Here is a 26,612-nt window from a genome sequence, read left to right on the forward strand (position 1 = left end):
GGAGTAAATTTCCAACATTTCTCAGTATGGGAAAAGATTAGATAAGAGTTGTTGAAAACCCTTAAAACATGCAACTTAGTAGATTTGCACAGACGTAAAGGTCATTCCAACTCTGGAACTATTGCTTACCACTACCTTCAGTCCCAGTATGTAGATCTGCAGAAACGTGGCAACATAAAGGGATTGCTAGTATTCAAAAACTACTATGGTATTAGCCCTGGCATAATCAGAGAGGCTATATAAGAGCTCTTATATAATGAGATTGCTGCCATAATTTGTCGCTGAACCCCATGGCACCAAAGGGACAAGTGGATTTTGTTACAGGACAAGTAGATTAATGAAGCAACTTGCCAGATGGACAAGTAGATATTTTAATAAATTCCACACCCCTGAACACAATCAATAGAACACGTTATAAAGCACAAATATTGCAATCCCCATAATAATATATATCAATAGTATTCAATATGAAAGGATGACAAGTAGAGAGGCACTTATCTGGGCTGCGGAGCAGCAAAGAAAGAGGAAGCCAGATTAGTGTCTCTACTTTGTATGCGTATGTGAACTGTGATTGGTTATAATGATGGAGGCGTGGTTCAAAACCTCATGGGTATTGTAGTGTTTCAATACTATACTTTTACTTTCATTGGCTGCTGTGTTTTTGCAGTAAAGAAAGGAGAAAGCATAGTCAGAAGCCTCCGGTCCTGCTATAGAATTGAAGCTCATGTGAAACGACTGGCTACTGTCGGTGGATAGCTGTGTTTGGAAGCTTTCTCTGAAGATGCTGATTAATCTAGTCCGTAGATGCCTCTGCCTATTTCGAGACCGCTATTTAGAAATTCAACCATTGCTAAAGCAAAACATGCAAAAACTATACAGGATATGTTGCCAAAAAGTATGATGACAGAAGATAGCGTTACAGTGGTGTTAGTCTATGCTTTTTTGCATTTGTGTAAAAGAATTGTGAGCAGAGAAATCCTTTAACCATTACTGAAGGGAATATATAGATTCTGATAGCCAAAACCATGTTGTGAGAACGTTTTCCCTTTTAGGTCAAGCCTGGGCAGTGCGTGCGCTGCTCTGGTAGCTCTGCTGTATTGGAGTATGTACTTGAAGCTCTGGCCACTCTCATATTTGTCATTGGCTTGTGTCATTGTCCTTCGTAAATGCTGGATTCTGATTTGTTATTAGGCTTGTTAGTTCCTCCCTAGTACCGCCTTGTCTTCATTTGTAACCGCCCATGAGGACTAGCCGTTTTACTTCGGTTATTACACGGTACGTCTTCTTTAGTCTGTAAGCACTGTTTTCTTTAATGAGTTTCCCTTAATGCAAGAGGGTCGCTTCTGCACAGATGTAACCACCGGCTTCTTTATTTAACTCGTAGCAAATGGGGGTTCTACAGGGGCTATAGGAGACTGGATGGGGCAACTCGGCAATGCCTTCAAGCATTTGGAATGGAATAGGTCTCGCATTTGCAAGAGTTTAAGCTGTTTGCATTGTAAATTACAATGCTTTTTATTCATGTTGTAAAAACCAAAACCTAAATAAAAGGCATTGTCATTTACAATGCCAATAGCTCAAACTCTCGATAATGCGAAACCTATTGCATTGCAGATGCTTGTTTGTTTGAGAGTAGTTTGCATTCTGGGAGTGTCTGCATTGTTTTTGAACCAAAGATTGAACTGTGCCTGTAATCTGTGGGAATTTTGCACTTCTGCTGCCAGGGCAACAACTGTCCTGGTCTGTGAGGGCACTGCTTCTTTCTGTGATGTACTTGATCTATGTATGTGGGAGGTCCGGCTGTTGCGTGTACTGGATTTGTCTGACTTTCTTGTTAAGCTACACACCTGCTGTGTGAGTAAAGTGAGCAGTGGTGTTTGTGTTAATCGAAAGCTTTAATTCTTTCTGCCATGATGTACTTGTTTTCTTCTTTGAAGGGACTTTGATCTGCTGCTGCCTTGCGTTGTACTGTATCATTTTGGAAGGAAGTTTGCTATAAATAGCAAAACAAGAACGAAATTCTACTGGGTATTAATTGCCATCACCTTGTTGGCGGTGCCACTGAGTGGTTTGTCTGTACCTTAATGTAGCTAATTTCTGATTAGATTTAGATGTATTTATAATATTATTACGTACAGAACAGTTTTTCTGACCTATGCCAACTAGGCCTCACCCAATCTTGCAGTTGTGTGACTGCTTCATAATTGTGTTTTTTTCCTATTGTTTTTGTAACTAGATTTGTTCTGATAAATTTGACATTGGGTCTGAAGGGGCTCCTAATTATTCACTTATGGGGGCTAGTGCTAGGATGGTGGAATTTTGACGTTTTATAATGCTGTTATAATTTGATGTTGTATTGTTACATTGGCTCACCCTATGCTGACTATCCGATTTCCATTGCTTTCTGTTATGACATTGTCCATAAAGACATCATTTTAGGGGTGAGCCAGATTCGTTTAAGATTTTTTTTGGGGGGGTGGGGTCTACTAGGGCTGCTGTCACTTATTAATATGCTTTAACATTTTGAATCTCCACTATTTTTCAGATGTTGCTCATTGTTGGATCTTAATAAAATGCTAAAGTCTTTGTAGCAATTGATTTCTCTGTCCTATGGCTGATTTGAGGTTGACTATATTTTGCACTCTAATATTTTAATACACCTTCATGGTTTTCCAAAATTACTGATTTCAAACTCCCTTAAGTACATTTCATTATTTGACTGAAATGCTGTTTGGAATCTTATCTTTAGGTAGACATTGCCTGATCTATTCTTCGGACAACATCGTCCCCGTGATGTGCGCTTTAATCCTAAAGAATGTCTGAGATAAAGCGCCCACAACTGTTTTGTAAGTCATTTGTATTCATAATTGATTTTTTGTTGTTGTTGTAATTTCAGAGTCCAACCCAAAAGAAGGCATTTCAGACGATGATGATGACGATGATGATGATGATGAGGATGAAGATGACTCCATAGTGAAAGAAGAAAATGGTGTCTCTGTTCTCACTGATGCAAACTTTGATACATTTACTGCGGACAAAGACACTGTGCTGTTGGAGTTTTATGCACCATGGTAGGTTCAAAGTATCCATGATTGTCAATATTCAAATTTTTAATTTAATTTCAAATTCAATTTTACTTGCATGACTCCAACAGAAAGGTAACCTGCTAATCCTTCCAAAGCTTTGTGACCAACCAGGAGCCAGAGGTTGACTGCGCTGAGAGTAGTGCAGGATCTGGTAGGATTGTCACCAATTAACAATTATTTTATTGGATATTCTCCAGATAACATTCAGAATGTCACTGGTGGTTTAGTTCATTATCCATAATATTTCTAGCCTAATCCTTCTGGAGTGCTATGTCATCTATTTCCCAAAAGATATGGCCTTAGTCCATGCACTATAGGGTATCATTTTGTATGTCACCTGATAGGTCTGGCCTGATAACTCATTACATACAACAGAAGGTGTGTATTACTTTAATAGTCCTCAAATTGCATGTTATGTCTTTTATTTTCACTATTAATCATATCAACATTCTGTCAACATTTCACTTCGTATAGAACAGTCTGGCCAGTCTAATCTCCCTCTGTTTTTCAGTGTACTCATGCATCCAGCAAAGCATCTCCATGGGGTTGACAAACCCCCAAATTATTCCAAAACATGCAGGTTTAAACTTGTGCTGCCTGTAGTTTTAAATCCCATATGGGACCATTTCCCATCCATATGAGAGTCATCCCCTTATTACTGCCCCCCCCCCCCCATTTATTATAACTGCACATATCAGCGCTCATTCATATCCTATGGCCAATCAAATTGATTAATTATAAAGTAAGTTCACCCATAGCTTTTTTAGGTCATGGGTGTAACCTCTTCCCCATTTTTGACCGCAGTTGAAGTATTCTTGACATAATTATGCTACTTCATTTTCTACCTGCAATTTAAAAAAGGTCTTGTAGCTGCATGTACTTTATTGTGCCCATTACTGTTTCTTTATTTGTATTGTAAATATAAGATCCTCTTATTCAAATAATTTTGAACCTATTTTCATTATCTCGCTTTCTTCCTCTCACCACCCCATCCACAAATGTCTGAATTGTAAATCCTAATTCTATCACAACAACAAGCTTCCTTCTAAATTACATACTACCTATGTACCAGTTTCTAAATCCCATCTTTAATGTAGTTAATCTTTCAGTTAGCCTGCTTTCGCTCCATTACACAATAGTGTACTTACCCCTTGGTACGACTGAGTGTTCCATTTTTAATACTGGAAATCTGTTTTTCCTTGCTTTTATAATTTCATGCTATCAATCCTGTGTAATGACGTTTTTTTTCTTGAGTCCTAACTGGAAGCTAGATGCATTTCTACTTCGTTGTTTCAATTAGTTTTGAGTAAACTTTTTTCTCGAACTCTGGATTGACTTTTTAAAATATTGACATACAAAAAGTTACTCAATAGATTACTTCTCGTAAAAGGTGAACACACTTTAGTTATGTATAGAGTTTAATTTGTCAATTACATTATTTCGTCCTTTTGTGTTGCCCTGCCATTTATTAAAAGATTATTCAATATATTTTAGCTAAAACAGGAGAAGATCTTTCAATAATATATTACTGATCTAGGCTGGCTCTCTGGAAGATGCAGAAAAGTTCTCACATGGGCCAGTACTATAAGTAAACCCATTATAGCTCCCAAAGTCAGAAATAACATCAATCCTCTTATTGAATACGTAAGAAAATGGAGTGGGAAATGTCTAATAAAATATAAAGTGCTGTAGCTACCTTAAGTAAATATTACTGATAGCCCATATTAAATAAATTATTAAAATACGTACCTTTTTTCAATAGAATTATATCGCTTTCACTGTAGTGAATTATTAAATACATCACAATTATGCAAGAAAGTATCTTCCCAATGTCTTCTCCATACTTTTTAACTGACCATTAATTAGTTAAAAGTATTTGGATATTTGCTGATGCAGATCACGGAGGTTCACAAAGTAGCAGGGACACATTGGTGGTGAGCCTAAACTAATCTTGCAAGTAATTGACTGTTCTCGGGAAGGAACTGTCTCTAGACCTCCATGAATGAGAAAACAATCAAAGAATATGACAGCATAGTGTAATGTTATCTTCACTGGGCTGCAGATGGAGGTCACATTGGTAACGTATATGTGGAAATTCATTTTTTAAAATAATTTAAATATAAATAAATGTTTTAAGGTGGTGGTAAATGTTGTTGTAATTAAGCCTTGTTTTAAGGTGGTGGTAAATGTTGTTGTAATTAAGCCTTGTGATACATCTATAGGATGTATGTGATTATAATTCCATCATCCGAGTTCAGCTGGAGTGAGCCCTTTCTTAAAGGGGAATATTTAATTAGAAAAGGGAATATTTTACCATTAATTTTCAGGGTGCCAATTTATTTACTTGGTTTTATGTGCGAGTTGCTATAATAGCCCGTCATTCTCATTTAATATACATTAGAACAAAGGGTTAGATTACATGTCATCTGTATTCAAATACTTCCTTTCCCATCCCAGAAGTTGGGCAGTGAGGTAGTATCACTACCTCCCCAAGCAAACTTTGCTTTCTCCAAACTTGTTTATATTAATACCACCCCACCGCTCCCCTTACTATGCCCCATCTGCTCTATGGTCTTTAAAGGGCGAGGTCTCTCAGACATTCCTGGCAATGCCAGGCCATATTACAGAGCTTGCAGGCATACCCTTCACAAGTGTTACAGGTAAGTAATCCACCCATTATCTCATCAGCTTCCCCGCCCCATTGCTTGCACAATGAGGATATACCTAAGCAGCTTGCCTTTGTCAGGAACAGCAGACTGGACATAATGTTAAGTACAAATTCACCAAGGCATGACGTTTTTGTACTAGTTTTATTGTTTGGAGCGCCTAGATGTCCTTCCAGCTCCTCTGCAGTGGTAACTTCAAGTGCAGTTACATTCCTCTTCACATCATAACAATTCTAATATGGAACATTGCTAGTTACCTAGCAATACTTAAAGTAACAATACAACACATCCCCAATCTTATAATAAAATAATAATATTAGTAATGAATAAAACAATACATTAAATACTTAACAAAAAAACAAATAAGGAATAGTTACATTGCATTACCCAGTTACTGTGATTTCCGAGCGCTGATTCCTTCCACAACAAAATCCTCCAACCATTTAGGAGGTCTTCTGGATCTTCCAACCTTTATGGTCAATAACCTCAGATGTAGAAAGGTTAGACTCTTCACAATTCACTTCTCCGTCCGGCAGAGGATCTGCAGACGAAGAAGCAACTGCACCATCCACATTCATATAACTCTCATGACTATCCAACTGAGAAGGAACTCTAGAATTTTCCACCACATCATCACCTGGAGTATTCAACTGCATCATCCATACCCACATTACTATAATCCAGGTCATCATCCAACCAATGAGAACTGCCAGGAGTTTTAGTTTGTGAAGCGACATCTGCAAACAACTTGGAAGTTAAGGCAATGCTGTGCATGTTCCACACCTTTCCAATCCTAACTCTCACAGCATTATTAAGTACTTCCACCACTTCCTCTGGCTCAAAGAATTGGCTCTCGCCCTTTTTCACCTTACAAGGTTTTTTTAATACGGACCCAATCACCAATACCGGTTTGGCTCCACATTTGTTATCACTGTACGCCTTAACATTCGCGTGACGTTCTACTAATTTATCACAAACTGCAGGAGACCAATGGCACACAGTAGAATCATAGCACCAAATAGGATTGTACTTGGACCTTGGTTTACGTCCTCATCACAAATGGCGAAAGACCAGTGCACTCATCTTTTTGTCACTCTATAAGCCCACACTGCTTTGAATAGTTGAGTTTCCCAATCAATCCTAGAATTACACGCCGACTGAACAACACCCTTAATCACACAATTAAATCTTTCAACTGCACCATTCCCGCTGGTATAATGAAGTAGTTTTATGAAAAACACCAACCTTCTCAAAATAATTCTTGGCCGCATTAGGTAAAAACTGAACACCATTATCACTTAAGATTATCCTAGGTAATCCTTCAGATATGAATGTTTTGTCCAAAAACTTAAAAATCACAGAGGTATTAATTGTTTCAACCACTTTCACCACTGGCCATTTTGAGAAAAGATCAAGTAAAACAATAACCTACTTTTGATCATTACCTACAGGTCCAAATAAATCAATAGCAACAGAGTCCCAAGGACATAAAGGTGGTACATATTTCAACATAGGAGGGCGTAAGGTTTGCAGGGTTTTATCAGCTGAAGAACAATTAATACAATTCCTCATATACTTTTCCACCACCTTGTCAACTCCGGGCTACCAGAATAATTCTCTAAATACAATTAGAACTATGATATGTTATAGGCCATTTATTTAGCGCATGTTCACCAAAAGGTCTCTTGGCGCTGGGTTAGGAGCTGTCATCAGATCAAAATATTTAGCTACTGTATGCCTGAGAAAAAAGCCAAGATTTAAGCATTCTCCTAAAGCACGTGTGTAGTTGTCTGCTAGTCTAATTGCGGTTGGGAGTGAATTCCAGACCTGAGGACCTTGAACTGAGAAGCGAATCCCTCCAAGTCTTTCGATTGAATCTCAGGGTCGTTAGAAAGTTCATTTGGGAAGACCTGAGATTGTGTTTCAGTGAATATTTTTGAATATTGGTAGATATGTCTTTGGGGCATTTGTTATGGAGAAATTTGAAAATGATGCAACCTATTTTAAATATGGTGCTTTAGGTCACTGGTAACCAGTGTAACTTTATTAAAGGTTTAACATGGCTGTGTTGTGGTTGTTGAACAATCATACTTGCTGCTTAGTTTTGTGCCATTTGGAGTCTATATTTTAGATTTTTGGGGAGTCCCAGATATAAAGCGTTTGCGTAGTCCATTCTAGATCAGATTAGCGCAATAACGATTTGAATACTAACCTCCATTGAAAAGAATCTCCTGACTTTCCTGATTTTCCAAAGGTGAAGGAAACATGGAGACGTCACAGCGACTATCTGAGGTTTCATGAAGATTATTATCAATCTGGACGCCTACGCTTTTTACAGCAGCCCTGGGGGCAGGTGGGGGTCCCAGATCTGTTGGCTAATATGCTGTGTTCCAATGGTTTTCTTTGTTGTTGGTTATGATCATCATCTTTGTTTTATCGGAGTTGAGTTTTGGCTGATAGCCGTTCATCCAGTCTCTGATGTACAGAATAGTATTTTGGAAGAACTCCCTCAAGTGTAGTGTCTCATAGATGGTGAAGATCTGTTGAATGTCATCAGCATAATTATATATTTTTCACCTTCTTCTCCTGGAGAGTGTTGATCAAGGGACGGATGTAGAGATTAAAGAGGTGAGGGGATAGGAAGGAACCCTAGGGTACTATGCAGTTCACGTTGACTTTGGATGAGCAGTATGGGGAGAGGTGAACTGACTGAGTTTGGTCTTTCAGGAAGGATTTCATCCAGTGTAGGGCCGGTCCTTTGAAGAATTGGCTTGGTAGTTTAGTCTGCCCTGTTCCCATGATGCACTGGGCCAGGGACAGACTGATTTGCATATAGCCAGGTTCTGAGCTGGGATGGGGCAGTGAGATAAATAACGGTGATGGATCAAGCCCTGATCTTTGGACTGGGTAAGAGTGGTCTGTTTAACTCAGACACTCTGTTCATCACCACCCCCTTTTTGTAAATCGTTTTTGGCCACTATAGGTGTGGCAGGGTATACTCAGACATGAGTCCCTTTCTCACTGCTCCATCAGGATTCAAGCAAGCCGGGCCGAAGAAGGCTGAAATGCCAGAAACCGGTCCCCGGTAGCTTGTCTCCTTTCTGGTGAAGAATTGGCTTGGTAGTTTAGTCTGCCCTGTTCCCATGAGGCACTGGGCAAGGGACAGACTGATTTGCATATAGCCAGGTTCTGAGCTGGGATGGGGCAGTGAGATAAATAACGGTGATGGATCAAGCCCTGATCTTTGGACTGGGTAAGAGTGGTCTGTTTAACTCAGACACTCTGTTCATCACCACCCCCTTTTTGTAAATCGTTTTTGGCCACTATAGGTGTGGCAGGGTATACTCAGACATGAGTCCCTTTCTCACTGCTCCATCAGGATTCAAGCAAGCCGGGCCGAAGAAGGCTGAAATGCCAGAAACCGGTCCCCGGTAGCTTGTCTCCTTTCTGGTGAAGAATTGGCTTGGTAGTTTAGTCTGCCCTGTTCCCATGATGCACTGGGCCAGGGACAGACTGATTTGCATATAGCCAGGTTCTGAGCTGGGATGGGGCAGTGAGATAAATAACGGTGATGGATCAAGCCCTGATCTTTGGACTGGGTAAGAGTGGTCTGTTTAACTCAGACACTCTGTTCATCACCACCCCCTTTTTGTAAATCGGGCCGGTCCTTTTAAGCCTGCTTTGGCAATTCGGTCAATCAAAATGCTATGATCCACTGTGTCGAGTAAAGATGATCGATCCAGCAGGACCAGTGCTTGGATGCTGCCCTATTCAAAAGGAAGGCTTGGTAGGCACTCAGTGCCAGGTCCCATGCTAAAGGGCCTGCCAGCCAAAAGAACCCAGGTGCAGGCAACCCATTGCACCACAAGCAATGTGCTCATGTTTCAGACGAATAAACCAGCAGCTGAGCAGTTGTCAGTCCGCTGGTACATCTGAGCCGAATTCTTGTATAGGGTATGTATTGGAGGATCTTTGCACTTCAGATAAATCATTACACCTTCCTTGTGTAATGGGCAATTTGAATTGCCTGGACCTTTGTGAGTAGCAGAAAGTCTGATTTTTCATGCTGAAGGGCCATACCATGAACTACCAATGGTTGTCCGCCACACAACTCCTGAAAAGGTCTGATCGGCATAATGAGATATGCACATTTACTCCCCTCCTATTTCGCTATGTACCAGTTTTTATCTTATTCTTTGTTGACCTTTTGTATTTGTAACCGGTCTTGTTCTGAGTCCTATTTGATATGTGTTCTGTCTGGTATTTCTATTTGACACATGTAATGCAACTGTTACCTTCCTATCCCTCCAATTGTAAAGCACTCTGATATCCCTTAGGATCATGCTCGCGCTATATAAAACTTTATAAATAAATAAATAAATCTTGTAGGCTATTTTGACAACTGAAACTCCCCTCCATGAACCGACAGCACAATCCTTTGTAGAGTGTAGTTTGTAGTGGGAGGTGTTCGCACAGCAGTTGATCTCGGGGGTGTGAAATTATATAAAAAGCTACTCGTCAAAGTGATGCAAACATCTACTTGCTCTGTAGAACAATCAGCTTGTCGCATTTGATGCCATTCAGTGAGGTGACCAATATGCTGGCATTCTCATTTCTTATCTAAGAGACCATGTTCTCTGGTTATGCCAGCGTTCATATTGTACAATGTTCTGGAAGGGCGCTAATTGGGCCACGTTTCTAATTGTGGTGAACATAACCTTGTTTCTGCCAAATATTTGAATATTCACATGTTTGTGTATGACTGGTCTCTGCTATGGGCTGCTTTCTGATCGCGGCAAGACTCTGAAAATGACAGCACTTTTGTGATTTGTGGGATTTCTGGTTATAGTAGAGTTTAAGCTATTCCATTGTTCTAGCTCTACTACTACTTTTGCTTTAATTTCTGAGGATGAAATTAGTAAAATGCTTTAGAAATGTCTACTTTTAAACATTTACATGATTTTAAAAAAAAAATTGTGGTAAATAAACCCAGATTGCATTTGCGAGCCAATGCCTAGATTGCCCAGTGGTGCTCAGTAACAGCACTCAGTCTGACCTTCTCTACTTGAGCAGATTGTGTAGTTTTTGTACACATCACTGTTGCCCTTTGCCTTGGCTCCCTTGTTTGCCAATCGTTTGAGCATATACCAAGCATTACATCGATGACTACTTTACATTTTACAGCTAAATGAATCATGCCAGGTTGTCAAAGTCAATATGTTAAGGGCCAGATTCTCAATCTATTTATGCATGTACTCGTGGCACCTAAAGTCAGAAGCTGTTTTGCAATCAAAGATTTATTTAAACAAAGCTCCCATGGGCAAAAAGCAGTTGAAATGTGGAATTCCTGTGCATGTGTGCTCATCCACAAGCCTACATATTTATGTAATTTCACCAATACATGTCCCTCCCCTTGAAAAGCTTGAAAATCTGCTCCTGCCAGGACTGGAAATCATACTAATTGCAAACGTTTGCTCCTGATAAAACCTGAAGAGCGAGTGCAAATACACATAACCTTTTCCCATTTTCTCTCCAGTGGAAAATTATTTCCCTGATGGAGAAACGCCATTTCCTACACTCCTTGGCACAAGTAAAATGCTTTCTATGGTGGGAAACAGAAAACTTACTTGTGGTGTCTTTTCTTGCAATCAGGCTTCCTGTCCTTACCTGGAAGTCTTTGACTACAAATTGTTTTGACCCATAAACTGCATAGATTCACCCACTGAGACTGAAGCAAGACAATGGTTCATATTTTCAACTCTGCCTCAGACTTCGTATCCTCTGGGATACCATATACTTTCATTGTCACTGTCTATAGCCAGTCACACTTGAATGTATACGATACAAAGTCATCTCTTGACCAGGGCATAGAGGCATGTCATGAACCATGGAATTGACCACTATGCTGGTTCCTCCCATTTCCTGATGAGGAGTACCTGCACAGCTGAACACGCAGACCACTTTTTGTGAGGCGGTTATGAAGAGGTAGCCCACCATCTCCTTGATATCAATCTTCTGTACTAATTTTCCCCTTGGGTTACAGACCCTATCCAAAGGGACTTGTACTTGTGATTGAAGGCCTCCAAGGAGGCAGAGGTCACTGAGGCTCCAGCAATGCGAAGGTATTGGAGAGGAAGGCCTTGCATGATTCACATCTGTGGGCTTCTTCATAACCTATAAAGAACCACAAATTCTTCAGCTAGGCCAGAGAGATGAGGGTCGAATGGAGGAAAATTCCAGTGGTGCACTCTCTCCATTTACAGTTTGCCCTCCATTCTTCTATCCCCGGATGGGAAAGAAGAATGATGTTGACTTTCAGCGTGCTTGACCATCTTAGAATACAGTAGCCACAGTACACAAGATTCAATGGCTGTTTTTGCGCAATGGTCGCTGTAGTCATAGTGGCCAATGCAAAGAGGAATGATATTAATAGAAGTAAGCTCCCACAGCTGGGACTGCCTGCACCTTGCAGGTAACCTTTGGGCAGCAGATTCAACTAGCATGCACCTTAAGCACCATGCCCACATGCCTGGGACATAAGCTGCTATAGCATACCAAGGGGTGGGGACATCGTAATCCCCCAGTCCAGGACATCACGTGGACCAGGTGCAGTCTTCACCTGCATTAGACTACTTTGGAAAACAACAAAAAAGAGTAGCTGAAGCACAAGCACACTCATCAGTACCCACATTCTATTGGCTGATTTTAATGACTGAGGAGGATTAAAGTACAAGCCCACACTTCACCCCCACTCCCATAACCTCCAATGAAGAGGGGACAGGAGTGCATCATGAGCCTCTACTCCACTAGTGCTATGCTCCTGGTTCGCACAGATTGAGTCTGCTTCGCTGCCCTGCCCGTGAAAGAGCCGGAGCCCAGGGGGTAGACACAAGATAAAAACAAGCATTGGCATAGCCAATAGGTCTCGCTTTTGGTACCTTATAAATCTTTAGTTATGCAGCACAATATCCATGGTGCAACAACATCAACTGCTGCATGGCTAAACACTTTTAAGGTCCCAAAGGCGAGACCTGTTGGCTATGCCAATGCTTGTTGGTTCTGCCCGTCACATTATAGTCCAATATGCACACAACCGCTTCACTGGTTCTTGTTGTGCGCACATCACAAAAGTAGCATGCAATTGCTAAAGATGGCAGACAAAGGTTATCTGTGTACGCTTAACTTGAGAAGAATGCCTGTGTCGCTCCCCTTATTGGTGTCTTTGCAATGCAGACTGTAAGATCCGGGAGGGAATCCCAAATCTCAGACCTATGTACCAACACACTCTGCAAATCAGTTGCTGTAATATACCCCTTACCGTGGTCATGATTTTAAACCAGGCAGAACACTATCATGCTGCAAGACCTTCGCATACAATGAGTCCTCGCAGTCCGATTATATTACGGGGGAAGGCAGGTGACTCAAGCTCTGAGCAAATGGCCTGGAGGATGCTATGAACCATGTTGAGGCATAGAATGCACTGTCACTGCCCTATCCAAGAGCAGGCATCGGGAGACAGGCAAGCCCCAGTGCTCTGTACCATATTAAAAATGGGCAATCCTTGAATAATTAAAGTTACGCAAACGATGCGGTGTCCTTGTATGACCCTGCACAGAAAGCATGCAGCAAGAAGGTGGAAAAGCAGGGGCAGGTTTATCATACTCCATGGCGTGGCCGCTTGCTCACTGTGCTGAGCCAGGCGTTGCTTCGCATTCAACTCGGCACCAGGACTTCTTAAGTTCTAGTGCCAGGCACTAATCTACAGTTTAACCTGCAACCTTTCCCGAAGCATCCCAAATCAATGAGAGCAAAGATAGAGACCGGGCCACGTTCACGCTGGAACGGTGGTGCATGGCATTATTACATTTGAACATATTTCTTCCCATCACCCCCATTCTCACCCCCACCCCTTATTCACTACTGGCATTCAGATGTATGGTGTTATGGCCCTGTGTGTGGATAACAATCGTACTAGTTAAATAACTAACTGTAAAACCAGGCAACCTGGGGGCTTTGGAACCTCGGCCTAACGATTTTCAATAAAAAAAAATGCTTACCGGAAGGGTTCTTCTTATCTAAGGGGTGGGGGGCTGAACATGCAGCTTCCTTGTGTTTTTTGAGAACGAAATTTCAAGAGTTATTTCACGCTGGGTGTTTTTCTCTGTATCCTCAGTGCAACCTGAAATGGATACAGAGCTGGCAGGCCCGCAAGCAGCCAGACAGGCCCGCAGTTGAAGAAGACACTGCAAGCTCTCCCTTTCTGAGGCCGTGACCCTGGCCCAACCGCAGATCAGTTCCCCGGTTTCTGGCTGGGGCTATTTTTTAAAGGTAGCTTGCAGGGTGCATCTCACTGCACAAGATTACCCACAGGGCAGGGCGCACAGAAGAGGCAACTCCGTGCGCAGAGCGAGCTGCAGCAACGTAGTAACAGAAAATAACCGGGGACTCAGGAGGACAAATAAGTGCGCAGCTGGAGCCAGCACTCTGCTAAAGCGCACGCATACCTGCTCACCCCCTACTTTCTCCGTCCAAAGCTGGCTGCCTGTCACCTGAAGCGTGCTGAGCTTCGGTAGAGGGGCCTGAGAAGGGAGGACGGTGAGCGAGATCCCCGCAGCGGTCTTAATCACCAGAAACAATGATTTGCTTTCGCTTTTTCAATAGCAGTAAGTGTCTGAAAAAACAACGCTAGAGCTGCCACCAGTTGTATCTCCTGCGTTCCTTAAGATTGAGATGTTGTCTGCCACAATTTCCGTACAACTTTGAGAGAGGATGTGGCACTACGGCCAAAGTTGCTGACTTTGGAAGTCGGGAGACCTAGGTTCTAGACTCCGCGTCGGCTCAACTTTTCGTGCTTCAGTAAAAGCACTTAATCTCAACGTGCACAAAAGAAGAAAAAAACAAGCGCTGAAACACAAGCGCTGCCCCACGGCGCGAAAGTTAACGGAGTACTCTTGCATGCAGAGCGTTTGCCTTGCGGGAGCGAGCAGCATTGCGCGATAATTGCAAACAGAAGGCGCTGCTGCTTGCTCCCGCAAGGCAAACGCTCTGCAAGCACGAGTACTCCTTGGAAACCATGCAAAACATGCACGAGTTTCCAAGAATGTACAGTGCAATGTCAATAGGTCCCTCCTAAGTAGCCCTTGCGCGCTGCGTAGTCGAGACCTAAACTGGGATTGTGGCTGGCACATCTCCCTTTATGGTACAGGTGGGAAGCTCTACTTGGAGTAAGAAGTAGGGGTGAAGTTCCAGGAATTGAGAAAAAACAGCTTGCGTAGGGGTGCCTGTCCTTATGGGACATGGGCTACTTTTCATTGCATATGTACAGGGACACATTTTATATTTCACTGCTTCACTGATATTTATTCACTCTCAGTAACCCAGAGATCCGATTATTGTACTAAAAATACAATTTCACGTAAGGTGAGATGCACTGCCTATTTGCTTTCGGGCAACTTCCATTTCCATGGCTCATGGGTTCAGGTTTCTGACTAGGAACAAGCATTAGGCATACTAGTGTCAGTCTGGTTTAAGATTTACCTGCTTATTTTATTTTCCATGTACTGCTAGACGCCAGGGTGTGGCAGAGCGCTTTGTAAATTGTAAATGTAAATTGATACTTGTATAGCGCACTACTCGCCCGCAAGGGTCTCAAGGCGCTTGTACGAATACCGCTGTGGAACCCATTCTGGCTTTCCCTGGGAGCCGTCCACTCCTGGGCACCCCCAAGGTGGAGGCCAGGCATCCTTAGCGTTGTGGGGGCCGTTGTGGAGATTAAGCAAGCTATTGCCCAGAGTTGCAGAGTGGGACTCCATGATTGGAATAGGCACCGAGGCGAGTATTATCAGGTCCGTGGAATTTTGAGCCCAAGACCCGCCGAGGCAGGGAATTGAACCCTGGTCCCGGGCTAGACCTCTGCATCAGGGTCTGCCGCTCTAATCATTGAGCCACACTTCTCCACAACTGTGTTGACATTTAAAATTGCATTTGCAGCTGAAGTGGATATTTGGGAACCGCATGTCTGCACCTTTATACTATAGAAATAAATGAAGTAACTTAATCAAAAGTACATGCTGAAGTGTAGTTAAAAATAGCAGAGGAGGTTCTAGGCAAAGCATGTTTACACAGAAGTGTTTGAAATATCGGGTCTGACTAGATGGGTCTCTGCAGTGGCTTAACACATTTTGTATGCAGAACCCACCTTCTGCAATATCTGTAGAACAGGGGTTCTCAAGCCTTCAAGAAACTCAATCCACTTTTTAGAACCACAAACGTTCACATCCCAACTACCTTTAAAAGCCATGAGGCGGCAGGATTTTTTTATGTAACTCAAGCATCATGTAGTAGTGCATTGTCCTTTACTGATGGCACATTTTCGATTTACCTGGCCACTAAATTTGCAAAGACCTAGTTTTGCTGATAAAATATAAAATTATACAGCACACACATTATATAGCACACAAATGATGTGTGGAAATATGGTTTCTGTGAATAGTTCTAATTTGTGCATCTCCAAATATGTGTCTTGATATGTTTTGATCCTATTAAAATCCAGCACACTTCTGGATTACAAAAAGTGCTTCTGTTTTGCTTTTGTAACTGCTGGAGGCATACAAGTTCATTTACAGGTATTTACATTTTGTTGTGCAGTTAAAAAAAGAACAATCTACACGGTCACATTAGTCATTAGTGCTTGGGCTTTGTCCACCCACCACAAATCAGCTGGCAAAACAGTTTGGGAAATACTGCTGTAGACCTAATCAATTTTTTTACGTGAGCGTGACTTCAGAATGCTAGTGAGTGGTGATAAAAGACTCCTAAATATAATCGTTAGGTATACTGTATGTGGACATTGTAATTTTTAATAAATCTCTTCATAGGCATGTGGGGCAATATGTAATTGGGGTCCCTGGTGCCTCCTTGGTCAGTAAATGGTAACCAGGTTTGCTCTATGTTGGCAGTGTACCATATTACCCTAGATTGCTCTATTGTGCTTTTGTTTAGCACAATAGAGTAATCCAGGACTAGTGGTGAGTTTTCTTCTGTTGAACTAATTTAAATGAACATTATTAACAACATATAAAACCCAGAACTGGGTAGTCATAGTGCAACAAAACAGGAGACCACCAAAGAAACTTACATTGGTTTTAAGGTTACTGTGCTGTGTGCCAGTCAGGTTGTCCCTTCCCTTAGATAGCAGCACTTGTCCACCATGTGTTTTTTTTTTACTGTACTTAATTTTCTTGCAGTTTTCTTCAATAAGGGGTGGTTTATTCTTGTGCACCTACTATCTTGTAAGATCTTTCTTTGTAAAAGTTGTCAATTATGGTTTTTTGTTTTTCTCTGGTCACAGGTGTGGTCACTGCAAGCAGTTTGCTCCTGAATATGAAAAAATAGCTCAGACGTTAAAGGCGAATGATCCTCCCATTCCTGTGGCAAAAATAGATGCAACAGTGGCAACAGCTGTTGCTGGTCGTTTTGAAGTCAGTGGCTATCCAACAATAAAAATTCTGAAAAAAGGGCAGCCTGTAGATTATGAAGGAGCAAGAACAGAAGAAGGTAAGCCAGCCCACACCCCACCAAATGTTACTCCATAGTAACACCACCCAAGGCCCAATGTAAGAAAACACACTAACGTCATGTTCTGATAGGCCCAGCCACCCACCAGGTGCTGTAAACATTATAGGCTAAAGTATGAAATGGACGAATAGCTAGGCATACTGTGCATTACAAAAAAATGATAGGTTTGGTAATTAATTATTGAATAGTCTGGGTTATGTAATATCAAACATAATTTTAAATAAACATGATATGATATGAAGGAGATTTATAATGCGCAGAACAATAACCCGCAGGTATCAAGGCGCCTAACAAAATAATCAGTAATAGAGACAGAAGACCTTACATATAGGCTTGCCGAAAGAGGAGAGTTTTTAGGGCAGTCCGGAAATTCTGTAAAGACGGAAGGGATCTCAGGTCCAGGGGAAGGTCATTCCACCATTTGGGAGCTAGAGTGGAAAAGGCCCTGCCACCCCATCTAGCTCTTCGTACGCGGGGGGCTGTCAGAAGCAATTTCCCGGAGGAACGCAGGTCCCTTCCAGGAATGTAGTGGGAAATGATGGACCCGATTCCAGAGTCGCTGTTTTTGGCGATGGCTCTGTAGGTCAAGCATAGGACTTTGAACCTGATTCGATGTTCTACCGGTAGCCAATGCAGCGTTTTCCTGGCCGCAGTGGCCGAGGAACGTCTGGGAATATCCAGAACAAATCTGGCTATAGCGTTTTGGACTACCTGTAAGCGCTGTAGGTGGCTCCTATTAAGCCCAGCATACAGCGCATTACAGTAGTCCAAACGAGAACCGATGAGTGCGACAGCTATTTGTTTTCTAGCCTGCAAGGAAAGATATTTCCTGATCCTTCGTAGGATGTGAATCAAACCCCAGCAGGTGGAGACGGTTCTACTCACCTGGCTGCCCAGATCAAGGGCAGGGTCTATCAGCACCCCGAGATTCTTGGCAGATGTTGTAGGGGAAGGGCATGTTCCTAGGGAGTCAGGCCACCAATTGGCTGACCAGATGTTTTCTTTCCCCCCAAACACCATCACCTCAGTCTTCTCCCCATTCAGTCTAAGAGAGTTCTGAATCATCCAATGACCGACCGCCTCCATACAAGATCTAATCTTGGAGGCGGTTAGGACATCAGAATGAGGGAGAGAGACGAGGATTTGAGTGTCGTCTGCGTAGGAAACTACCTCCATCCCGAAAGATCTTATTAGCTTGGCTAGTGGGGTCAAATAGATGTTAAAAAGGGTCGGGCTAAGTGCCGACCCTTGAGGGACCCCACACAGCACTGGTCGGGATGGAGATAGGAACTCCCCCAGCTTGACTCTTTGTTCATGTCAGGATGTTGGAGTCCCTCAGGTCTGTCACCCTATGTTCAGATTTCCTTCCTCCAAAAGTCATTCTTGCTTCCAGGCACATCTGCCCTAACCTTTGTACCTGTCCTCGCCTGTGTTACTATATTTGCCATATAAATATGCACTCCCATATCATTTTGCCACTTTCCCTCACTATCAAGAAAACCCCTTTTCTGACTCCCCACCCCCTGAACTCACGGAGGCCTTAAGTAAGTGCAGTACTGTCCAGCATTAGAAGAATGCGGAGAGGGAAGACTACTCAATAGAGGGAGCCGGAGATAATCTCTGAGAAACCAGCATGTGATCGTAGCAGCCAGCTGGTCACTCAGACATTTACAGGATGGCCGGAAAGGAGAGCACTCTGAGGGAACTTGCATTGCTATTAGAACAGTACATCTAACCTAATTAGTAAACATTTAGTATTGTATTGCTAATTCTATGTAAGTAACATTGTATATGGTTGATTAAAACCGTTTACAAAATACATTTAAATAAAGCTCAGTTCTATAAAATCATTCAGTGCACTACATACATACATACATATTAGCTTTATTCGATTTTGGTTTAAAATCATAAAAGCAGCAACAATACATAAGTAAATACCTTAACATTCATTACAAAGTCCATATCGACTATTAAAACAGAATTCAATAAGTATGACGGATCAGCTAATCAATATGAAACATTTCATTATCAAATGGGACAACTCTGTAAACAAAAAGGGTCATGCATACAGTACCACAAAATAGCTTAAGGTTCAGGGGAAGAACATCAGGCAAACCTGTGTCAGCAGTTAACTTATTAATTGCATACTACCATGTCAATTAAGCTAGTACTCATGAGTGGCCTCTTTGTAGTTGGTTCTCAGAAAATACAGTTTTTAAACAGTGGTTCAAGTCTATTAGAGGCTAGGAGGTAAGTGGCACTAGGTGCACAAGATCCCCCCCTTCCCCAGGAGTTGTATTTCTTTGCCGCTGATCTTAGTAACGGGATGTGTAGGAAGCTCGGGTAGAAGTCGTGCAAGTCCCAAATGCAAATGGGGCCATCTCCTTCTTTGGGCTGGCAAGATCGTAAGTAGGGGACGATGTTCCTATTCTTAAATTTAATTAACACCAGGTCTCCAGAGGTGTCTTTGGGCAGCGTACCTAACCACCCCACCCTCCGGACGCTCAGGATTCCACCATCTAGATCAGGTGGCAAGGGTCTGTTCTGTAACCAGAAAATAACCTTATTTAGCAGGTCCTGATGTGTTTCGTGTGTTCCCTGGCTAAGTGCAGGGACCCCAGAGAGGACAGTCACATAAGGGGCGGCTTCAGGAGGTAAGTTAATACGTGGCATTCTTTCTGGAACGGCTCTGGACACTGTGTGATTTATTAACGCGGGTTTTGATGCTACTTTGGGGCCTGTTGCGGTGGGTGTATTAAGAGGTGGTAATTGAATTTGGACATTCTTGCGTATAGATGACTTAATCTTTCCGGGGGTAATGGGAAGATTAGGGCAACTGGGTATTGCCATCTTATTGGTTGGTGGAGAATTCCTTATAATGATTTTCTCGATGCTGGTCAGCCTGTCCCCCAGGTCGTTAATTTTTATAACCAAAGGTGATATGACAGATAGTAACAGTTGCTCTAACTGAGCCAGTAAAGTCAGTTGGGGGGACATTACAGGGTCATCTATTTTATCCACAGCCATATCCACCATTGATGTGATTGAGGTAGAAGGGGATGATATAAGGCTGGTGCACAGTTTTTGGATTTTAGGTTGGTTCTCATTGGCATGTTCCCCGCCGTGCTTCCTTTTAATATTGGGACCCCGAGACCGTGCATTGGCTTGAGTTTTGTCGTTATTTAACGGTAGAGGTAGGTCCCACGGATTGCCGTTTGAATTGTCAGAATTACTGCCCATAATAGGGGGGGGGGTGATGCATCCGGGACATACTTGGTGTCACACAGGGCATTGAGCTCCTCCCAGATGGACATGTTTAGTATACAATACGCCAAAAAGCGGCAAGCAGCAGTACAGTGCAAGTCAATAAGGAAAGAGCGTCTCTGTACCTTCTCCTATGGAAAAGTCAGGTGGGGTGGCCAGTCCCGTCCCGTCCTCTTCTGGCCTCTGAGGGCCGTAGAGGGCCCGCCCTTTGCCCGGGCTTCGCCCCGCGCTTTGTCCCGCGGGACAGGAACAAGTTATGTATAAATAGGTCAAGGAGGCGGGGACGGCCGGGGAAGAGTACCAGCTGCCGGTAATAGGAGGGAATGCTGGTACTCTCAGTCCCTGGCCGCCGCACCCGCCGATTCCCCACAAGTAAAGAAAATGCAGCAAATAGTCTGACAGTGGGCAGAGTATCCTCCGGTCCTCCCGCAGTCCCCGCCACGGCAAACCTCGAGCCGCGCATTCAGTGCACTAATATTTTATTTAAAAAAATATGTAAGTGCATAATAAAAAAGATTAAAATGTCTGGGGACCGCGCGGCTGTCTTGATCTTGTCCTGTTTGGTTTGCGTGGTCCTTCATTCCAGGCCGGCCATTAGGGCCACATCTGTGCTAACACTACCCACTAGTCACGGGGCCACGCTCCTTACAAGTAGCCACGCCCCCTCCCTGAGGTTTAAAACGCCGCGCTGAGACGTAGCCGGTGTTGAGTCGGCTACCCTTGAGGCGGAAGCCGAGAGTGTCGCTCCTCAATCTTTTTAATTAATTGCCGAATTTGCACATTGTTTGTTGATTTTAAAAACATAACTGTGTTGTACTGTGTTGCTCGCTCGACTGTAATTGGTTCTGGGATCTTGATGACACTTGCCTGCGCAGCGGAGCCAGCGCTGCTGTAGGAAGGGCCTAATCCCCGACGCCATCACTACCCACGAGTCACGGGGCCACGCCCCTTACAAGTAGCCACGCCCCCTCCTCCTCCTTATGACCATGTACACTCCCCGGAAGCGCAGCGGGCACACCATCGGCACGCCGAAGACACGCCAAAGACTAGCCCGTCTGTGCCCGTCCGTGCCAGGACGGGACACGGGGCAGAAGACTATGCCCCCCCCCCCCCCCTCTCACAAAAGGCTGGTAAGATCTCCTTTGGAACGAAGAGCGCTACGCCCTACTACTAACATAAGGTGCACAACACTCCATCTCCATAAAACAGGAGGAAGCTCCTGCGCTAACTGCAAACTGACCACTACCATCTGCCAACCCTATCCTGACACCTCAAGGAGACACCGGAAACGCAAACAACCTCGCAACGTCGAGGCTCAAAAATACGTGTTCTACAGTACTAACTGCCGCTCGCTACCGAAACACAAATTTGACATCTTCAACCTTCTATTAGATGATAATCCTAGCGTCCTCTTCCTGACAGAGACATGGCTACACGAAAGTGCCGGCCCGGACGTTGCTACTGCCCTCCCCGATAATTATGCAATCACTAGGATAGACCGAAATAATCAGCTAGGTGGTGGAATTGCAATCATCTTTAATAGAGATTTGAAATGTACATTAGAACCAGTAGCCATCCCAGACTGTGAAGCCGGCCTTTTCAAAATCTCTCTGAACCCAAACTTCACGATGTCGGGCTTATTGATATACCGGCCCCCCGGCAATTCCTCCGAATGGGCATCAAATTTAGCCAATCATATCACTCCATACTACATTACCTCAAACAATTTTTCTCTTCTGGGTGATCTAAACTTACATCTGGATGACCCTTCCATCCCCTTTTGCTCTAATTTGCTAGACGATCTGAAGGCCCTAAATTTGACCTTAGTCAACTCTGGACCTACACATAAAGCCGGCCATCTGCTGGACCCTATAATCTCCAACATCAATGAGCTAAAATGGCTTAACACCACTCCCATTTGTTGGTCTGACCATCATTTATTAAAATTCAGCATAAATCTCCCTCCTACCCCCATCATGCAACCTGACTTTCTTGCTATATCCAGAAAAAACTGGAAGCTAGTGGTCTTGGCAAAACTCAACTCAGCACTCCATGACAACCCTCCCAGAAATGGTCAAAACATGGACAGGCTAGCGGTAGCTTCGCACAAATGGCTTAGCGATGCCGCTGATCAATGCTTACCCACCTCTCTCATCAAAGGAAGGAGACCCCGCCACCCTGCTCCATGGTTTAATGACATTTTAAAAACCGAAAAATCTAAATGTAAAGCACTTGAGCGTAAATGGCGAAAAGACTACGCCCCTGACGCAAAAATAACCTATCATGAAGCCAGGAATTTATACCATACTGCCTGTGCAAAAGCACGAGCCGTATTCGTCTCCAACACTATCATGGAAGCAACTAATAAGCCAAAAACATTGTTCAATAAAGTCAAAGAACTGGCAGGCGCTCAAACCACAGCCTCGGCTCCCCCACTGAACACTCAACAATGCCAAGCTCTAGCATGCTTCTTCACTGAAAAGATCGAAAAATCATTATGGACATTAATACCAACAAAAATGAACCACCCCCTTCTTCTGACTTGGAATATACTCCCTCCTATGAAAATACCCTGGAATCCTGGCCTCCCATCTCAGTAGACAAACTGAAAACTATTTTTAAGAACATCAAGTCCGGCTCCCCCAGGGACCCGATTCCGATTAAAGTAATTAAACAACTGGACGATCGCTCCCTGGAAATCATCGCAAATACTCTTAACTCCTCATTTGATCTTTCCACAGTTCCGGCCCTATGGAAACACGCCATGATAACCCCATTACTAAAAAAGCCCACAGCAAACCAGGAAATTCCGGCCAACTATAGACCCATATCCCTGCTCCCTGCCTTCTCCAAATGCTTGGAGAGACACGTCCACTCGGTCTTATCCACGTTTGCTGAAGAAAACTCACTTTGGCACCCCTCCCAATCGGGCTTTCGGGCTGGTTTCTCGACAGAAACCCCCCTTCTAGGAGTTACGGAACACATCCGGAATCTCCTTGATAATGGTCAGACGGTCGCGCTCGTGCTTTTAGATCTGAGCGCGGCCTTTGACACCATATCCCACGAAATTCTCATCAAGGAGTTATATAGAAATGGTGTCCGTGGAAAAGCCCTTGAGTGGATTCGTTCCTTCCTGGCGGAACAAACTTTCCAAATAACATCCTCATTGGCCTGTTCTGACAGCTTCTATGCCCCCCACGGAGTGCCACAGGGATCTATATTGAGTCCCCTGTTTTTCAATCTATATCTCGGACCCCTGGCTGACCTAGCCGAAAAATCCGGACTCACACTCATGACCTACGCCGACGATTCCCAAATTACTTTTTCTCTATCTGAATCCTGTCCGACATCCCCATCTCTCCTCAAATCAGGGCTTCAAAACATCCTTAATTGGATGACCAGAAACCAATTCAAGCTCAATGGAGACAAGACAGATTCTTCTCTTGGGAAAACGTCGAGACCTGTGGAATCACTCACACTGGCCAAATCAGATGGGCATTTTTCCTACCCCAGTGCCCCAAGTTCGCAATCTGGGAGTCTTCATGGACAGCTCCCTTTTCATGAGTCAACAGGCCAGCAAAGTCACCGGCCTATGTCTCACCATCATTAAATGGCTGAGGAAAATCCTTTGGATGCTGCCCCCTTCCACTCAAAAGACCGTAGTCAATGCCCTCATAACATCACGGCTTGACTACGGCAACATTCTGTACCTTGGCTCTAACAAAGCGGCAGTCGGTCGACTACAACTGGTCCAGAACGCAGCAGTCCGACTACTGTGCAAAATCCCTAAAAACTCCGGAGTCTCGAGCTACCGTCGGGAACTCCACTGGCTCAGGGTTGAAAGCAGAATCCGTTTTCAAGCCCTGAACTACATGTTCAGAATTAAAGCAGGTACTGCACCCAAATACCTTCTAGCTCTGGCCCACCCCTATACTCCCAAGCGTAATCTTCGTTCGCAATCAGCTGCCAATTTCTGTGTACCAAGATTTAAATTGGCAATAATGGGAGGCAGATCTTTTTCCCATCTTGGACCATCCCTCTGGAACGCACTCCCTCCCTTCATTCGAAAGGAGGAAAACCATGTCAGGTTTAGAAGGCACGTCAAGACCTGGCTTTTCGAACAATAACATGAATAGCCAGAACCTTCTCCTGACTTCTTTCTAGCTGTGTCTCGGCGCCGGGAAACCCTATTTGGGTAGCTGTTGCGCCTTACAAGTTGAAAAAATAAAATAAATTAATAAAATAACTCTGCAGTTTGTTTTCTGCCAGGGTTAAAAATTTCACCAGCTCTCAATTCAGCTTGAGGTCGTCCGGTTTAAAGCACGCTATCACCACTCGTCTCCGCGTGTGAATCCTGTGGAAGTGGAATAGTGGTTTGAGCAACTGACCCTTTTCTTCCTTCAAGTGAATGCAGGTGCAGATCAAGTGCGCCATGTCTTCTATTCTGTCTGCACAGACGGCAGCTCGTTGAGATTGTTACCCCCCCCACCCCCACCCCCCTCTCCCCCCCAAAGTGAGAAATGCAGGAAGTTTTCCCAGTTGATGTTTCGGGAATTTTTCTTTTGTTATCCTTTAATAACCCAGGCTGAAGTATATTTGCGGGTAGAGTGTTTCGTAACCATTGATGGTCAAGGCGGCTTTATCTGCTATTAGCGGCTCCTAATGGTCCTTTGCGCACCCTTTTTAAATAGAGCGTTGGTCTTTGAAGTGTCCCAAAGTTGGGAAAGACCTGTGGTTGCAAGACTGTTTTTTAAAAAGTTTCTGGCTGGCGATGGTTTTCGATGCTGTATTTTTGCCAGTGTAGCAGGTTTAAAGTGTTTGCGGGGGCGTTCCTGATTTTGTGCCAACAGTTTATTAAGGCCCCCTGTCTTGCAAAGTGTTTAGTGAGCCCGAATTCCAATCTAATCTGAGCCACTGAGTCATAGGTTTGTATATTAAACTGGATCCTATAGGCTCTGATAATGGGGCTGCCCAGAGTTCGAGTCCCTTCCTCTCAGTGCTTCACTACCATATGAGATGGTGAGTAAGATTTTGGATTGTGTGGCCTGGAGAGCATGGGGCTTGTCGGTTTGGATTTTAGCTGATTCAGAGATGTTGCTAAGACCAGTCCCCTCCTTCTGATTGTTTTGAGCTGACTGGCGAATTGGCCGCCATTATTAATGGTTACGCCTAGCTATTTTTAATTTGACATGTTCTGAATTTCTACCTTCCCCCAGATGCCAGACAAGATATCTTTTCAAAGTCTGCATATAGAATGCTGGTTAGGGCTTTGCCACCCATTCTTGGAGCGTGTGTTGTATACATTTGGAGTTTGCGTCAAATCTGCCATATAAAGATTGAATAAGGCTGGGGCGAGCACGCACCCTTGTTTAAGCCCTTTGGTGGTAGGGATGTGCCTGGAAAGATGTGTCATCGCCCAGTTTTACCTGCACCCAGGGTCATATGTGGAGGTATAGTAGCATGTCTAAGAGTGTGGGATTTTCCAGTTTGCTAGTTTCTTCCACCCCCTTGTTCGATCTATGTAACCAAATGCTGCCTTTAATTCTATGAAGCAGAAATGCAGTGCCTGTTTGGTTGCCTTGCCCATTTCCATGAGGAGTGACCTGGTTAGGATGTTGGTTATTGTGCCAGTTTCTTTACAGAACCCTGTCTGCTTAAATGGAATAATGGAATAATTTCGTGTTCCATGGCCCAGTCTTGAAGTTCAACTAGTAAGGTGACAGAAAAGTATTTTGCCTCCGTATCAAGCAGAGCAATGAGGCTATCATTTTTCGGTGAGGTTTTATTGCCTGATTCATGTATTGGAGAAATAACGGAGCCCTTCCACAAAGTTGGAAGATGACCCATCTGCCTGATTTCACAGAAGAGCGGGTCTAATGTATCTGCTCAAAAATCTGCGCCTTGTTCAAAAAGGGCTGGTGGAATTTCAGTGAGTGAGTCAAAGTCTCATCAGGAATGTGCAGTATCATTCCTGCGTGTAACGGGTGCATTGCTATGTTCACCAATGCCCAGAAGCCCA

At 43.5% G+C, this 26,612-nt stretch overlaps 1 protein-coding gene across 1 annotated transcript in view; it reads left to right on the forward strand.

Moving 5' to 3' along the window:
* The window catches only part of PDIA4 (protein disulfide isomerase family A member 4), a 147,917-nt gene that overhangs the window by 12,789 nt on the left and 108,516 nt on the right, over positions 1 to 26,612 (forward strand). Inside the window, exons 2-3 of the mRNA XM_086964915.1 lie at positions 2,897 to 3,071; positions 17,103 to 17,308. Of these exons, the coding sequence (XP_086821041.1) occupies positions 2,897 to 3,071; positions 17,103 to 17,308 (381 nt within the window). The remainder of the gene's footprint in view (positions 1 to 2,896; positions 3,072 to 17,102; positions 17,309 to 26,612) is intronic.

The sequence above is a fragment of the Lissotriton vulgaris genome, chromosome 4_1 (assembly GCF_964263255.1).
Source record: "Lissotriton vulgaris chromosome 4_1, aLisVul1.2, whole genome shotgun sequence".
NCBI lineage: Eukaryota > Metazoa > Chordata > Amphibia > Caudata > Salamandridae > Lissotriton > Lissotriton vulgaris.